The sequence below is a fragment of the Cornus florida genome, unplaced genomic scaffold, assembly GCF_030987335.1.
Source record: "Cornus florida cultivar Cherokee Brave unplaced genomic scaffold, ASM3098733v1 CherokeeBrave_3.0.0_Hap2_Chr01, whole genome shotgun sequence".
Taxonomy (NCBI): domain Eukaryota; kingdom Viridiplantae; phylum Streptophyta; class Magnoliopsida; order Cornales; family Cornaceae; genus Cornus; species Cornus florida.
The window spans coordinates 42,914,605-42,933,022 of record NW_026775571.1 but is presented as its reverse complement, the minus strand read 5'-3'; the positions used below and the strand labels follow the sequence as shown (position 1 = coordinate 42,933,022).

At 32.0% G+C, this 18,418-nt stretch overlaps 1 protein-coding gene and 1 long non-coding RNA gene across 2 annotated transcripts; both read left to right on the top strand.

Annotated features, from left to right (window-relative positions):
• The first annotated feature begins 6,071 nt into the window (after positions 1-6,071).
• LOC132271341 (17.8 kDa class I heat shock protein-like) lies at positions 6,072-6,437 on the top strand. Its single transcript, XM_059772693.1, has one exon. It carries the CDS (start codon positions 6,072-6,074, stop codon positions 6,435-6,437), a length of 366 nt encoding a protein of 121 aa, XP_059628676.1.
• A 5,594-nt stretch (positions 6,438-12,031) lies between these two features.
• LOC132295489 (uncharacterized) lies at positions 12,032-14,655 on the top strand. The gene is made up of 3 exons (XR_009478501.1): positions 12,032-12,433; positions 12,591-12,637; positions 14,399-14,655. It is a non-coding gene; the product is annotated as an uncharacterized LOC132295489 (long non-coding RNA).
• Positions 14,656-18,418: the final 3,763 nt, after the last annotated feature.

The window sequence follows — 18,418 nt, the reverse complement described above, 5'->3', positions numbered from 1 at the left end:
TTCAATACCAATATTCAAGTCTTTAAATCTGATAATGGGAGGGAATATTTTAATGACACTCTGGGAACCTACCTAAATGAAAACAGGATTTTACACCAATCATCATGTATTGATACCCCTCAACAAAATGGGGTAGCAGAGAGAAAAAATAGACATTTACTCAAAGTGGCAAGAGCCTTATCATTTTCTAGGAGTGTACCCAAGTGTTATTGGAGCGATGCTATTCTAGCAGCAGCTTACTTGATTAACCGAATGCCCTCTAAAACATTCAATATGAAAACTCCGATTGACGGCCTTAAATCCTTTTGCACAAATGAAAGTATTTTCAGTAGTCTTCCTATGAAAGTTTTTGGGTGTGTAGCCTACATTCACCTTCCAAGTAGAGAAAGATCTAAACTTGACCCTAGAGCACAAAAATGTATCTTTCTTGGTTATTTCCCAAACAAAAAGGGCTACAAATGTTTTCATCCTCCTACGGAGAAATATTTTGTCACTATAGATGTAAATTTTTTTGAAAATCTCTCCTACTATCCCAAGTCCGATCTTCAGGGGGAGATTGGTGATGAAAAGGAAGATCTTTCCTATGATCTCTCAATAAATCTTGACCAAATAAATCTTGATTCCACTCCTACTCCTACTCCTATTGCTTTACCAGAACAGCCAAGTCTAAGGGAGGATATTCAAGTTGAAAAACCAAAGGGAAATAGAACTATAGTTCAGCCAAACACTCCACTTGTGTGCTCACGAAGGAAACCTGGTCAGACTATACAGCCTGACACTCTCACCCGAAATCAATCTTCAACTCCGGAGTTGGAAAATGAGCACTCTGTAAGTCCTCAGTTAGGTAGTTTACATAATTCTTCTTTGCCTCAATGTGATACGGATTTAGATATTCCTATAGCTATCCGAAAGGGAGTAAGGTCATGTACCACTAAACATCCCATTGCCAATTTTCTATCCTATCACCGAATTAAACCTTCCATTCAGGTTTTTATTTCTCAAATTTCTATCGAAAGTATTCCTGCGAATATTTTTGAGGCACTAAAGGATCTAAAATGGAGAAAAGCAGTTCTTGAGGAAATGAAAGCTCTACAACAGAATGAAACTTGGGAAATTGTTAATCTGCCTAGAGGGAAGAAACCTGTAGGCTGCAAGTGGGTCTTCACTATGAAGTATAAATCAAATGGGTCAATAGAAAGATACAAGGCAAGACTCGTTGCCAAGGGGTTCACCCAAACCTATGGTTTAGACTACCAAGAGACATTTGCTCTGGTTGCCAAAATGAACCCAGTAAGAATTTTGTTTTCTCTTGTTATTAACTTATATTGGCCTTTACATCAATTTGATGTGAAAAATGCTTTTTTGCATGGCAATCTAGAAGAGGGGGTTTATATGGAGTTACCTCCTGGTTTCGGAGATGAAAGTAGTGAGGAAGTTTACAGGTTAAAAAAATCTTTATATAGGCTGAAGCAGTCTCCTAGAGCTTGGTTCGAAAGATTCTCAAAGTTTCTCATGAAATGTGGCTTCTCACAGAGTCAAGGAGATCATACACTATTCTTCAAACATTCCCCTCATCAGAAGATCACTGTTCTTATTGTCTACATTGATGATATTATTATAACCGGAAACAACGTCGAAGAAATTAGAGATATGAAGGCTCAACTGGAAAAAGAGTTCGAGATTAAGGACTTAGGAAATCTTAGATATTTCCTAGGTATGGAAGTGGCAAGATCAAAGGATAGTATGTTTGTTTCTCAAAGAAAATACATTCTTGACTTGCTTTTTTTTTTTTTTTTTTTTCGATAAGTACATTCTTGACTTACTTAAGGAAATGGGATCTTTAGGAAGTAAACCAGCAACAACTCCAATCGATCCAAATATTAGATTGGGACTTGACAGTGAAGATAATCCAATTGATAAGAGGAGATATCAAAGGCTAGTAGGGAAACTGATTTATTTATCCCACACAAGACCAGACATTGCTTATGCTGTAGGGGTGGTAAGTCAATTTATGCACTCTCCCTTGGAGTGTCATATGGAAGTTGTTCAAAGAATTCTGAGGTATCTAAAAGCTACACCAGGAAGAGGTCTTCTATTTAAAAAATCTGAACATCTCCTAATGGAAGTTTACACAAATGCCGATTGGGCTGGTTCAATCATAGATAGGAGATCTACTACTGATTACTGCACTTTCGTGGGAGGCAATCTGGTTACTTGGAGGAGCAAGAAACAGAATTTAGTTGCCAGGTCCAGTGCAGAAGCAGAATATAGAGCTATAGCTTTGGGAATTTGTGAGATTCTATGGATACATAAGTTGCTAAAGGAACTTAAACTAAAGTCAACATCTCCTATAAAAGTATTTTGTGATAATAAAGCAACAATCAGTATAGCCCACAACCCCGTTCAACATGACCGGACCAGGCATGTCGAAGTGGACAGACACTTCATAGAAAAGAAGATTGAAAGTGGACAGATCACTACACCGTTCATAACAACTCGTCAACAATTTGCTGATATTCTCATAAAAGGAGTTACAACGGTACTCTTTGAAGATCTAAGGAGCAAGCTGGGAATGGTTGACATATACTCACCAGCTTGAGGGGGAGTATTGGGATTACAGCAAATTCGTTTCATTAATTAGGCATTACAACTGTATTTCCGTTTATTAGCTGTTTGTATTTGTATTTGAATTTGAATTATTTTTCATATATAGTTTGTGGTAGGTAAGATCTCTAGGAATTAATTCAAATTTGTATAGTTATTAGTGATTTTGTATTGCTGGCAAATTTATTTTTTCTTAGTATAGAGTCTTGTATAAATAGAGGCTAGGTCCTATCCTCCATATGAATCATATAATTCAAATTATTCATCATCTCTTCTTCTTATTCCGCTAGTAGATAGAATTCCTTAAAATGATTTTTTGGTTCAGCATAGCAAATGTATATTTCTTGTAGTTCTACTAATTCAATTTTTACATGTGTACCACTTTGACTGACTTTCATTTCTTTAAAAGTTGAATCATGGTATCGAGTGCCCTTATGTGAAGCAATTAGGAAGCAGAAACAGAGGTATGAGTCTGCTTCGAGGCTTGCCAGGTTCTTGATAGAAAAAGATACCTCATGGGAGGCCACTGAGTCTGCAATTTATGGGAGTAAGCCTAAGACCCACAAATATGGAGGATTCTCTGCTGTTACCAAAAGCCAAGGAGTAGAGGAAGTACAAAAGGCCCAAACAAGTCAGGCAATGAGCACTATAGAGGTTGCTGAAACTCCATTATTTTTGGCGACTAAGGCAAGACATTATAGAGATTGTTGAAGAGAAACTTAAGAGATATCCGCAAGCAGTCGAGCATATTGATGATGAAGGGCATAATAGTGTAATATCATGTTGAGTGAGAACTTATATTGTATGGTTCTAATTCTTTATAGTGGTTAGTATAAAACATTCTGGTTTTATATTGTAACATTTCAGCTTTACTTTAGATCGACACAACTCGAGCCATCATCTACGAGACTAACTGAAAAACAAGTAAAGAAGGTGTTTCAGGTTCAATTCTTTGACTAAAGATTGTCTTTTAACATGTGAAAACTTTGCAAAAATGATTATTTCCCACAGGTGGGCTCTGTTAACAAAAGTATGTCAGTGTTAAAGAGATTTTAGCCGGTGAAACAATTTGAATATGGTAATTGAAAAGTGTGTGATAGAGGGTAGGTCTTGGTATAACGGTAAAGTTGTTTCATTGTTACTTGATCGTTACGAGTTTGTAATAGATGGCGGATCTTGATCAATGGTAAAGTTGTTTCATTATGACTTGATCGTTACGGGTTTGTGATAGAGGATGAATCTTAGTCCGACGGTAAAATTGTTTCATTGTGATTAGATCGTCACTGTTCATACATACAAAGAAAAGAATTGCTTTACTGTATCTTACTTGAAAATACAAGCTGTCGCTTTTCTTTAATTGGGTATCTGTTGTATTCAATGTAATTAAATTAGTCAAGTCTGAAATGCATGACTGGATGAGACGAACATTGTGTGGGTAGCAGTATATTACTTAGTAGCTTGGATTAAAAAATAATAATAATAACTATAAATCGTATGTAAATTTAACATTGGTAATATCACATTGTTTGTCGGTAATGAACAGAACAATATTGTTTGTTTCTCTCAGAGTTTAGTTTGTTATAGAAGTTTATGTACCGTAAAATATTATTTTCTATTAGAGCCTGGAGAAATTCCATGTAAATTCCGAGTTTAAATCATGTTGTAGTGTAAAGGTGTTTTTGGGACTTTGAGTCAAAGTTGGGTCTTATGAACATGTTTATGGATATTCCAAAATTGCTTAATATAGTGAAAGTGGATATGTTTCGATCACATATTATCACAGTCAATTTATTTTATCTGTATTTTATATTCAGGTTCAACCTGAAATTCGAGATAGAATCAGAATTATTTATATCACAATTTAAAATTTTATAATCTAAATAGAATTTGTTGCGTTTGAGCAGTCAAAATTTTCCAAACATAAAAGAATTTCAAATTGTATTTTCTTTATGACAAATCTGATAATTGAATTTTATTTTGTATAAAATAAAATATAAAATATTATTATAATAGAAAAACATTATTAATTTTTCATAATCATTTTCGACCAACAAATTTAGAGAAAGTCAAAAATATAATAACCTACAGCCCTCACCAAAAGGTTAGCCTAATTTTACCCTTTTTAAACCCTGGATTTTATATTTTTCACTCTTTTGACAACACATGCTTACATCGCACTTTCTTCACAAGAGCAATGCACTAGAAATATCTTTTATCTAGGGTTCAATGCGAATAAAGTTTTTCAGTTGGATATGATGATAGTGTAATAATAGCAATATTAAAGAAAGGGTGAATGGTAAAAAAATCCCCACTAACAAAAAAATTTCCTTTATAAATATTTTTAACAAGAATTCCCCCTTCACTATACTGAGGGATATTTTAACTTAACACCGTATAATAATTTTTTGAACCAAATTTTTAGACCAAATTACCCCTCAACATTGTGAATTAGATCATTGTTCAGTCTTCTATTAAATCCGATGAATACGAAATTTCAAACCCAAATTTTTTGACTTTTTTCATCTACCCAAACAATACTAAAATTTTGTGCTTCTTGATTTCTAAACTATTGTAGCAATACAAATAAAAATAACTTGCTAAAAGTTTCTCCAAAAGTATTTTTCAATGTTGGATTTTTTTTTTTTTTTTTGGAAAACATAATTGGATGGACACTTGTGGGGGAGAGCGCAAATCACCTGCTGTGCAATTCCCATGTTATTTCCTACAATGAGCAGTAAGTGACCTTGGTTTGGCCACGTTTTACTCCACTTAATAGACACTAACACTGTGTTTGGCAATTACACCACTATTTATAAGTAACATTTCACTACCATTTTTAAGTAACGTTACAAAAGTCTAAAAGTAATATCATATAGTCTAAAAAGTAACGTCACCACCATTTATAAATATATTTCACCCTCAAAACGTAGTGATGTTACTTTTTAGACTATGTCATATTATTTTTAGACTTCTGTAATGTTACTTATAAATGGTAGTGATGTTACTTTTTATACTATTTTTACATTTCACCACCATTTATAAGTAATATCACAGAGTATAAAAAGTAACATTACCATTTATAAAAGGAAATATCACCACTTTTAATTTCAAATAATAACATAAATGATATGTTAAATTGAGTTATGTTTACATGTGATATTACTTTTTAGATTATGTGATGTTACTTATAAATGGTGGTGAAATGTTATTTATAAATAGTGATGTAATTGGCCAAACACCGCCTTAGTGTCCGTCAACTGAAGAATAATGTGACTAAATATGGATTACTTAAAAGTTACAACAGAAAACTGTATGAGAGCCTCACTGCAGGTGATTCGCACCCTGCGGGGGAGGGAGAAGGGAAAAGTTTATCCAAAAAATGTTTTGCAAAAATATGAGTGTGATCGGACACGGAGCTCACTCTAAAAGTCTCTCCTCTCTCTCTACCAATTTCTGAAATCTCCAATATGTCGTTCATTCCCAATAGCTTCTTCGGTAACCGATGCAGCAACAGTACCTTTGATCCATTCTCTCTCGACCTATGGGATCTTTTCAGGACTTCCCATTTTTCGGCACCCTCTCTCTCCGTCCCAATGAACAAAACCACTATGTTTGCGAACACTCAGATCGACTGGAAGGAGACTCCGGAGGCACACGTGTTCAAGGCGGACCTTCCTGGGCTGAAGGAGGAGGTGAAGGTGGAGGTCGAAGAAGGCAAGGTCCTCCAGATCAGTGGAGAGAGGAGCAACGACAAGAAGGAGAAGGATGACAAGTGGCATCGTGTTGAGTGCAGCACCGGCAACTTACTGACAAACATTTTTAAAAACTTTTAATTTAAATAACTATATATATATATATATATATATGCGCTCTAGCCATATAAAATTGATTATGTTATGAATACGTACCTAATGTAAGTGACAAGGCATTGTGTTATGCCCGCATAAATAAAAGTTTGAAAAATATGTCGACAAACATTTTTGGAGAAACTTTTGCATAAATATGAGTGTGATCGGACACAAGTGGGGGAGGGAGGAAGAAAAACAAAAACACCAGAAAGGATGAAAAAAAGGAGTTTACAGTGGTGGTTTGGCATGTGCATCTCTGATCATTGCACTTCTCATTACCATCACCATCTTTTGTGTTCTTTCTGATCTCATTCCCAAACACCCCCTAATAATAGTTTAGAAATAAAGTAGCACAAAATTTTAGTCTTGTTAGAGATGAAAATCTTTAGAAAATTTGAGTTTGACTGAATTTCATATTCATCAGATTTAATGAAAGATTGAACAATGACCCAATCCACAGCCGTAATTTGCCCCAAAAAATTGTCTCAAAAAATCATACACGGTGTTAAGTTAAAATACCCCCTCAGTATAGTTGAGGGGATTTCTTGCTAAAAGTATTCATAAAGAGGTTTTTTTACAAGTGAGTGATAGTCAAGGGGAGTTTTTGCAATTCGGCCATAAAGAAAACACTAAGAAAAACAACTAATTTACAAAGAAAATATGAAATTTTATAGAATAATAACATGTTTTGTCATGAATCTCCTCATTACTTCAATAATTTTTTTTCATTATAGTAGAACTAGAAAAAAAAAATACTGTGCAACTTATTAAAATAAAACAAAATTAATGAGACAATTTGTGACAAAGAGTCTGAGAAAAATAGATTGAATTTCTAATTTTTAAATAGCATGCATTTAGGGAGATATATAATAATTTAAATTGTAATCTATTAAATTTTTTATGGGTGAAGTGTTGTGCAAATCACAGATTACTTTAAGTTGATTAAGTGGATAAAAAAATAGATATTTTATTTTTCATTTTTTATTTTTTTTAGTCAATGTTTCATTATTTTATATGTTAATAATGTAATTTTTAATTATTTCATTCAAACAAATAGTCAATGTCAACTTTAATATCAAGTCATAAATGTAATTTTCTGACACTTACAAATTTTTTTTAAAGAAAAAAAAATTCTAATTAGTAGTGAGATGTGCGTTCGAGAGGTGAAGAAATTATTATTATTATTATTATTTTAATACTTACTTTTTATTATTATAATTAATTGTATTGGTAAATAATTTGGAAACTAAAAATAGTGATAATAATTTTATATTAAAATGAAAGTATATAGGTGAGTTTAGAATGTAACCAGAGTCGGGATGTGACAACCCGGCTGATTTATTTCAAATTACATAGTGTATTTGAAATTCCTCAATTCAAATACCATTCTGTAATTTTGAACCATTTTTAATTACATTTTAATTTCATATTTATTTTCATCATTTTAATTTTCAAGAACGGTAAATAGATACCAATACATATAAGTAACATATACCGACACACTTCACACAACAGCTCATCATACTAATATAAAATACTATTAAAGATTAAAATATTATTATCGCCTTCATTCAGCTGATTAAAAAATAATAATAAGGAAAAGGACGTAGTGGCGGGGTCCACTAATGGTTATTTGCCTATATATTGAGTGCCTTGCGACTATGGTAAGTATACAAAGGAAGAAAGAAAAATTGAGGAAAGATACTGAGAGCCGAGATGCACAGAGAGAGTGCCGAGACTTGTGGCTTTGAAGTTTTAGTGAGGATAATTCTTTTTCAGGTAAAATTTTTTATACCTTGAATTGTTTGGATAATTTTATCGCAAATATTTTATAACTGTTATTTTACTCAAATTACATATATGTATTTTTATTTAAAAACATATCTATATTTTGTGAAACTAGTTTTTATAAAACCTTCTTAAAATTCTTATAATTTTTTTTACTAGACTTCCCATCTCACCACTCTCCAGTTTTTAAGTGCTGAGAATAAATGTGAATTACTAATTTCAGACTCAGATAAAAAAGTTGGTGTTACAGATTTATTTTATTTATTTAAAAATTTTGTATATTCATTTGAGAAACTCACTGGATCAAAGTCTCCAAGTCTTTGCCTCCTCTGTCCATCTCGACTCCATCCGTGCTCACTCCCCTGTCTTTCGTTTATCTTTCTCTTCTGTATCCACCAAAGTCACAAAACAGATAAATGTATAAAGGCAATTCCATCAACACAATCTACGTTACTGCTCACCCCTCCATCAAACAATATCATCTAATTTTGAAAAAGAAAAATAATAATAAAATAAATAAAAAATCAATTAGATCCCGCCACCCTTTCTTTGCTCTTCCCTATCTTCCATCATCACCTAACAAATAAATATTTATCCAAGACATACCAACCCACGTGAATGTCAAAGCTAAAAGAATTTTTGAATAGTGGCACCCCCACAATCATCACAATTTATCATTATTTCTTTTCTCTTTTCTTTCTACTTTCGGCCAGCCACTCCTTATTCCTTCTTTCCATCATTTTCACGTGGGTTTGTATTTTTTGAATAAATATTTATTTGTTAAGTGATGATAGAAGATAAGGAAGATAACAAAACCAAATCTTATATCTATATCTAACACACTAAAACCCATTATTGAATTTCGCCGCCTAACACCCAATATCTCTGATAATCAATTTTGACAATAAAAAATAGTAAAAATAAATATAAATTAAAATTTTAAAAATTTAGGTTATCACATCCTTCACTACGTAAAAAAAAATTTCATTCCCAAAATTCAAATTCAATTAAAAAAAAGTAATTCTTTATCTGTTTCCTCACCAAAATCACAAATCAGATACAAATATATAAAGGTAATTCCACCGACACAAACAATATCATCTCATTTTTGAACAAAGTATCCACCGGGTTCCGCCACCCTTTCCTTCTTACTCTTCATTTCCTTATCCTCTTCCATCACAACCAAGTACAATATCTCTCTCAAAACATCAAACCACCCCACGTGAATAAGCCCAAAGTTTTTTGGCCATAAAAATATCTCCCAGTGGGACCGCACCATCTTCACAAATTTTCTTTCTTTCACATTTTCCGTCTTTATCTCCATTCATTTGTCCTATATAAACTAACCAACAAGCATATCGAGCTGTGTAAATTGTTTTCTTTTTTTTTTTTCTTTTTTTTTTTCAATCCGTTAAGATACACTACTAAATTACTAATGTATAAAATTATTATATATTTTATATAATTTTTTTACACAACCACAAGTATATTTCTTTTCTCTTCCTCATTTCTCATTCTATTAACAAATCAACTTTAAGTTTATAAAAATTAACATAATAATGGTTACTTGTTATTAAGGTTAAATTTTTATATAAAAGGTATAAAATAACAGTTAAAGTTAAAAATAAATAATTAAATTTATTATGACACATAATATTTATACAAAAATATATATATACACAACTATTAAAAATTTTCTCCCTGTCCATTTATGTTCATTAGGAAATTTTTTGCCAAATTTTTTTTGACTTTACCTATCATGCACGTTAATTTTAAACTTTTGATTTTAATTATTATGCACGTGGGTGATAACGAAAAATTAAAGTAATGAAAAAATGGGTGGCGAATCCATTGATATTTTGTTCAAAATAAAGATAAGGATAAGGAAAAGTCTCTGGGAACTCTCGGTTCTCTCTGTCCTTCTCGATTTTGTGTGTCCTCTATCTATCTCTCTCTCTCTCGCTCTAAATTCTCACTCAGTGCATAAAACACTTACATATATATATATATGTAAATCAGTGGGAAAAATCATAACAAAAAAATGAGGTTTCATAAAAATTAGCTTCACAATATATATATAGATTTTTACCTCATCACTTTTCTTATGACTTCAGTCATCTGATTCTATACGCATTACCTCTTAAATAAATAATAAAGCTACGTGCATAATAGTCAAACTCAAAAGAGTTTTGGCAAAATATCTCTTAATGGGTTCCGCCCTCAATACCTTTTCTCTTCACTTTCGGCAACCTGCTCTCATTCCTTCTTATATCCATCAAACTATATATATATATATATATATATATATATGATATATATGTATATAGGCAACAAAACCAAATCAAACTCCTTAAATATCTCCTAATGGACCTCACAAAAATCCTCACTAATTCTTCTTCTTTTCCCCCTTTCGGCTCGGCTAGCAGCAAACATCACCATCACAAATACTATATATATATATATATATATATATATGAACTATACACATCCACAAAAATTAAATCACCTTCAGTCCAAATTTTCATATGAACTATACACTTCCACAAAAATCAAACCACCTTCGGTCCAAATTTTCATAAAAATAAAGATTTTCAAATCCAACAAATCAAGACCAACATCACTAATGATTAATCTTGACAATTAAAAATGATAAAAATAAATATAAATTAAAATATTAGCTTATTTTAACAAATATATCAACTCCTTAAACTATATATATATATAGTTTAAACTTTTGATGGAGATAAGAAGGAATATGAGCAGGTTGCCCAAAGTGGAGAGAAAAGGTATTGATTGGGCGGGGCCCATTAAGAGATATTTTGCCAAAACTCTTTTGATTTTGGCTATTATGTATGTGACGGTAACGTGTATAGAATCATACGAATAAAGTGATAAGAGAAAAGATAAGGAAAAGGAGATGGTGCTGGTCCACTAATGGTTTATTGTCTTAAAGTATTTTTTTTTTTTTATCATTTTTTGTTTAAAAGTAATTGAAATGTATTTACAACTATTTGTAATCTGGAATAAAATAAAACAAAATTAATAAGAAAGATGAGACAATTTGTGAGAGTTAGAGAAAAATAGATTGAATTTCTAATTTTTAAATAGCATGCATTTAGGGAGGTATATAATAATTTAAATTGTAATCTATTAAATTTTTTATAGGTGAAGTGTTGTACAAATCACATATTACTTTAAGTTGATCAAGTAGATAGAAAAATAGAGATTTAATATTTAATTTTTTTTATTATTTTTTAGTTGATATTTCATTGTTTTGTATGTCAATAGTGTAATTTTTAATTTTTTTTTCACACTCAGATAAATAGGCAATGTCAGCTTTAGTATCAAGTCATAAATGTAATTTTTTAACACTTACAAATTTTTTTAAAAAAGAAAAAAAATTTCAATTAGTAGTGAGACGTGATTTTGAGAGGTAAAGAGATTTCTATTTTTATTTTATTTTTAGTACTTACTTTTTATTGTTATAATTAATTATATTAATAAATATTAAATTTAAAAAATAGAAATATTAATAGTGATTTTGTATTAAAAATATATATATATATATATATATATATATTAATATTTCTATTTTTTAAATTTAATATTTATTAATATAATTAATTATAACAATAAAAAGTAAGTACTAAAAATAAAATAAAAATAGAAATATTAATAGTGATTTTGTATTAAAATATATATATATATATATATATATATATGTAGGTTTAGAATGTGACCACGGTTGGAATGTAACAATCCGGTTGATTTATTTCAAATTTTATAATTTTGAACCATTTTTAATAATATTTTAATTTTATATTTATTTTTATCACACACTTCACACAACAGCTCACCATACTAATATAAAATATGAGAGGTAAAAATATCAATAGTGTACTCGCCACTGTCTTTTTATCGCCTTCATTCATCATTCATCTAATTCAAAAAACCAATAATAATGAAAAGGAGGTAGGTAGCGGCGGGGTCCACTACCGGTTATTGTCTTGAGTAATTGGATTGATGGTTGTTGGGTGTCGTGGAATTGCCTATATATTGAGTGCTTTGTGACTATGGGAAGTATACGGAGAAAGAAGGAAAAATTGAGGAAAGATACAGAGAGCCTTGATGCACGGAGAGAGAAAGAGAGGGCCGAGACTTGTGGTTTTGATGATTCGATAATTCATTTTTAGGTAAGGTTCTTTATGAATTGCTTGGCGTGATTTTATTTTAAATATTTTATTACAGTTATTTTGTTCAAATTGCATTTCATGAAATTTTCTTAAAATTTTTGTTATGATTTTTCTTATTAAAACTTCTTGTCTCATCATTTTTTAGTTTCAATTTTAGGTACCGAAAATGAACGTGGATTGCTAGTTTCGAGCTTAGGTGGAAGAGTAAGTGTTGTAAATTTATTTTATTTATTTAAAAATTTTGTATATTTATTTGAGAAACTCAGTGATCAAAGTCTCCAAGTCTCGGCCTCCTTTGTCCATCTCGACTCCATCTGTGCTCACTCCCATGTGTCTTTCCTCTATTTTTCTCTTTTGTATCCACCAAAGTCACAAAACAGATTAATATATAAAGGGCATTCCACCGACACAACATATCTTATAGCTCACGCCTCCATCAAACAATATCATTTCATTATGAACCAAAAAAAATCAACTCCTTCCACCACCCTTTCTTTACTCTTCCTTATCTTCCATAATCCATCATTATTACTTAATAAATAAATATCTCTCCATATAAACCCAAATGAATGCCAAAGTTAAAAGAATTTTTGACCAAAAATCTTCTAGTGAGTCCCGCCACAATCATCACAATTTATCATTATTTCTACTTTTAGTCAGCCTACTCTTTATTTTTTCTTTTCACCTCTATCTATCATTCCATTAGCATTATATATATATATATATTTATATACATGATGATGGTGGCGGGTCCCACTAGGAGATTTTTGATCAAAACTTCTTTTAACTATATATATATATAATATGTACTGTAACAAAACCAAATTGTATGTAAACTATACTCCCACTGACATATATATGTCTGTGACATATCTATGTCTAACACACTTAAGCCCATATATATATTGTTGTATATATATGCAACAAAACAAAATCAAACTCCTTAAATATTTCTTAATGGACCTCACAAAAATTCTTACTATTTCTTTTTATTTTCCCCTTTTCAGCTGGCAGCAAGCGTCACCATCACAATACTATATATAATATGAACTATGCACTTCCACAAATTTCATATGAACTATACACTTCCACAAAAATTAAACCACCTTCAGTCCAAATTTTCATAAAAATAAAGATTTACAAATTCAGTAAATCAAGATTCAACATCACTAATAATTAATCTTGATAATTGAAAATGATAAAAATAAATATAAATTAAAATCTTGGCTTATTTTAGCAAATACATTATTACTAGGAGATATTTAAGGAGTTTGATTTGGTTTTGTTGCATATATATACATTGTTGTATATATATGCAACAAAATCAAATCAAACTCCTTAAACTATATATATATATATATATATATATATATATATATATATATATCGTCTGATGGAGATAAGAAGGAATGAGAGCAGGTTGCCGAAAGTGAAGAGAAAAGGTATTTGATTGGGCGGGGCCCACTAAGAGATATTTTGCCAAAACTCTTTTGGCTTTGGCTATTATGCACGTGACGGTAATGTGTATAGAATCAAATGAATGAAGTGATAAGGAAAAAAGATAAGGTAAAGGAGGTAGTGGCGGATCCACTAATGGTTTATTGTCTTAAAATAATTGAATTGATATTTGTTGGATGTTGGTGGAATTGTCTATATATTGAGTGTTTTGTGACTTTCGTAATGACACAAATAAGGAAAGATAAAGGAAACATACACAGAAAACCGAGATGAACATAAAGAGGGCCGAGACTTGTGGCTTTGATGACTCAGTGAGGATAATTTTTTTTTTCAGTGTAGGGTTCTTTATACCTTGAATTGCTTGGGATGATTTTATCTCAAATATTTTATAACTGTTATTTTGCTCAAATTGCATATATGTATTTTTGTTTAAAAGCATATCTATATTTTGTGAAGCTAATTTTCATTAAACCTTCTTGAAATTCTTGTTATGGTTTTTCTTATTAGGACTTCCAGTCTCACCACCCTCTAGTTTCAGGTACTAAGGATGAATGTGGATTGTTAGTTTCGAGTTTAAGTGGAAGAGTTGGTGTTGCGGATTTATTTTATTTATTTAGAGATTTTGTATATTTATTTGAGAAAATTGATTTTTGTATCAATAAAAGGGGTATTCCTTTTTATGATCTTGGGAGAACACTGATGTATTTGAAATTTAATGAGATTGAAGAATTTTATTAAAATTTTTGGGTCGTTACTGAATGGTATCATTGCCTGATCTAGCCAGAAGTGTGAGTGTAGTGATGATGTAGACGAGTGTGAGTGGGCGAATGTTTAGTGCCAGCTAGCTATCACTCGTAGCTAGTTGTGTGTGGACAGATATCGTTCACTGGCAGCTACTGGTATGGTTAGTTATAGTGATTGGGCATGTTGCCCGGTTTATTATTGGTTTTATTTTGTGGGTGGGTGAAGGCATCAGCTAGCTACCACAGCGATTACGGAGTGTGTGGGCAGATGACTAGCACTATCTGCTACCAAAACGTTTTGCATGTCGCGGTATCTTACATCGTTTAGGGTAAAGATTTATGGATTTTGTTTTATGATTGTTGATGTTTTCAGGTATGCGAAAACTATTGGATCTGAATTTTGGGACGAAATTTTTTTTATGTGATGAAGAATGTGATAATTCAAATTTTTAAAATTTTAATTTATATTTATTTTATCATTTCTAATTGTTAAAGATTAATTATTATTGATGTTGGGTCTTAATTTGTTGGATTTGTAAATCCTTATTTTAATGGTGTTTAGTTATTATTTTATAAGAAGACAAGTGGTGGAGGTCATTTGTACATCTGATGGAAAGAAGAAAGTAGCAGTAAGGCTGGCCGAAAAAAAAAAATTAAAAAAAAATAAAAAATTGTAATGGTATTAGTGGGACTCACTGGGAGACTGTTTGTGTGATACCCCTCGGATCCGAGACACGGGTTGATCAGGCTCAGGCCCAAACTCGAGGGAATATTAAACAATTAAAGTATTTTAAATGAACACCGATTACAAAAAAAATGATTTAAGAAATAAAAGAATAAGCGGAAAGATACTTTAAAAGAAATCCTCAATATAAAAATCTTAAAATATTAATAACTCCAAATCCTACAATCCAAAATCTCCAATCTTTTAACAACTCGGGAATCCATCTCTAGTGGACCCCTAATATAAAAATCCCAAACTGAATCAAAGTAAAACTGAAGATAAAATCCAAGTCGAACATCTGGAAAGAGATCCTACATCGTCGGAAGAATGAGTAACCGTCTCTGCTCCACACGAACAAGCTCAAGCCTAGAACTGACGTACACCTGTAAAATAGGAGTGGGTCAGGCCCACGAACAAGTTCTATGCTACTGCAATCCAAGCAGAGACCCGATACGCATGTACATACTAAATAGTTCAACAATAGCTAATAGTCCGTACATAAATATATATCCACACTACTGGACTCTCGCTAGACCATGAAGAGGGTCTCAACCTGAATAGAAGGCATCACACAAATCGCACCTGAGTGGGTATGAGTACCTAAGCCTAAACAGGGTATACCTCAATCCCCACAGTCAGCTACACATCCAACTGCATATACGCATCCTAACCATTGACTCTGAGACTCAAGCTCATGTCACGGTACCATAAAATATATTTAAACTCCAATTCCATCCATCCACAAGAAATCCATTAAGTCGTTCGGCGTAGTCAACCGCACCGACTTACATACATATAAGGAGGATTTATTTAATAACCCGTACCCTCATTCCAAATAGGTAGAACTTAGCAACTTGTACTGTCCAAACCTAGTATGTCACCGTCCCATACCGGTACATACAATCCAATCCATCCAACAGTTGATACCATACATAAACAATGCACATAGCAACTGAATCGTAATAAGCATAAATAAAGATATAGACTAGCATGCCTACTCCAGTAATTGACAAACCAAAACCATAAGACATATCAATTAATACCATGATGAACATAAAATAAATATATAAGTTATCATATTCATCCCATATCCCCATTATAAATTATCATATTACTGAGCATGCAGATAATTTATCCTTCTCGTCCACGAATCCATGACAAGTACAATAACCTTAACTATATTAATTACCATGCTTGTCACTATTAATAGCATCATATTAATCCATTTTCCATCCACAGAGAATATAAATTAAATTCAGTAGAAGTATAATTCCTCTGCACTACAATGAACAACTTTCGTCGATGCTTACTAATGTCTAAGCTATAAACACATACTGGTTTATTAAACTTTAATCCACTCTCACAAGTGTTAATTAGACTTAGAACATCTCAAAACACCCAAGTATAGCTTCCTACAGCTTCTGAAAAATCCAAAATCCGAGTTCCGTAGCCAAACAAGTCACAGAATACGTCACACTAGAAGTTCGGGAAAGAGCCTGCTCTTTCAAATGAAAGAGCCTGCTCTTTCTTTGGTTGGAGCCTGCTCTTTGGTTGCAAAGAGCCTGCTCTTTTTGCTTCTATGAGTCGTCTCTTTGAAAACTTAAGCCGTTTCCTCTCTGTTCTTCTGTTTCCAACTCCGGTGAGTTCCTGTTAAACTGTGTTTCAATCCTAAGAGTCTTAGATGTTTAAATTAGATTCCAACTAATTCCAGAGTCCACTAAATTCATTGCTCAGTTACCAAAATTAATTAAAACATAAACTTTGCACAAGAATTTAATACTAGCAGTTTATGCAATCCCAAACTCCAACTGTTTTAACACATCAACCTTGTAACTAAAATTAATTTCATTGATTTCCAACATGATATAGAGTTAATTAAAAATCATTACTCATCAATTTCATTGAACTAAAATAAAAATTTAACATAATGAAGAAATTATAACATGAAAATACATTCAGGACCAAGCAAAATGGAGTGTAGGAAAACTAGTAAAAATCATGGTGCAACCTTTAATACCTTGGAACTTAATCCCACTCCAGACCCTTGTTAAACCATCCATTACAGTAACCATCCCATTTAGATAACTTAGAAAATCAATCTCCATAAAGCCATCTCACTGAAAACTGGAACAAAACCTCACGGAACGTGGAAAACTGGAGATAACCAAATGGAGCAGGCTCTGGAAAACCTTGGAGCCGCCTCCATGGCCTTGGAGCTGGCTCCCAAGTGTCTTGGAGCCGCCTCCAAGCATGTAGAGCCGGCTCCAAACCCTAAAGGAGCCGGCCCTCCCCCTCATTTGCTCTGTGTTCTCTTCTCCGGCTACGTTTACATCCCTCTACAGATCACCGTTTTGATTACCAGAAATTTCTAATTAATTCCCCGTAAATTCTAATGTTGGTTTAAGCCTTGATTATACTTTCTAATATGGATTTAACCAAGCACAATGCAAGATCAGTTCCAAGCTTTAACAATTTATCAAACCAAACCTAGGACTAACAGTTTGCGTCCTAATAACAGATAGCCTATCTATTTTTGTTTTAAAATCATATAATAAACCTGGAACCAATTTAATATGCAAAGAACACGAGTATAAGGGAGAGAGTAAGGTTAGAACTTGCCTTTGAGATCTTTGTTCAAAATCTCTATGCCGTCTCTAAAGCTTTCCGACGATTCCCACTGCAAAACTACTATGTTGCTTCTCTATCTCTAGAGACGTGAATAGGGTTTTGTTTGTTTTCTAAAACCCTATACAGACATCTCACATATATTTATAGGGTTTTACTAAACCCTAGATTAATTCCAAACCTGCTAAAAATCCTCCCCGACCCAAAGAAACCTAATAAAATCTACGTCGGCAACAACTGACTTTTAAAACAAAACCCTATTTAAAAATACAATTAAATTAAAATAATTACCACTTAAATTAAATTAATCAAACCATTTTATTAAATTAGATTAAATCAATTAAACAGTTAAATTAAATCAAGTAAAGCATTTAATCCTAATTAAAAAAAAAATAACTAAATGCAATCAAAACACAACCATGAAAACAATTAAAC

Coding starts and splice junctions, on each gene's coding strand:
- LOC132271341 (XM_059772693.1), top strand. CDS start 6,072: ATGTCGTTCATTCCCAATAGCTTCTTCGGTAACCGATGCAGCAACAGT.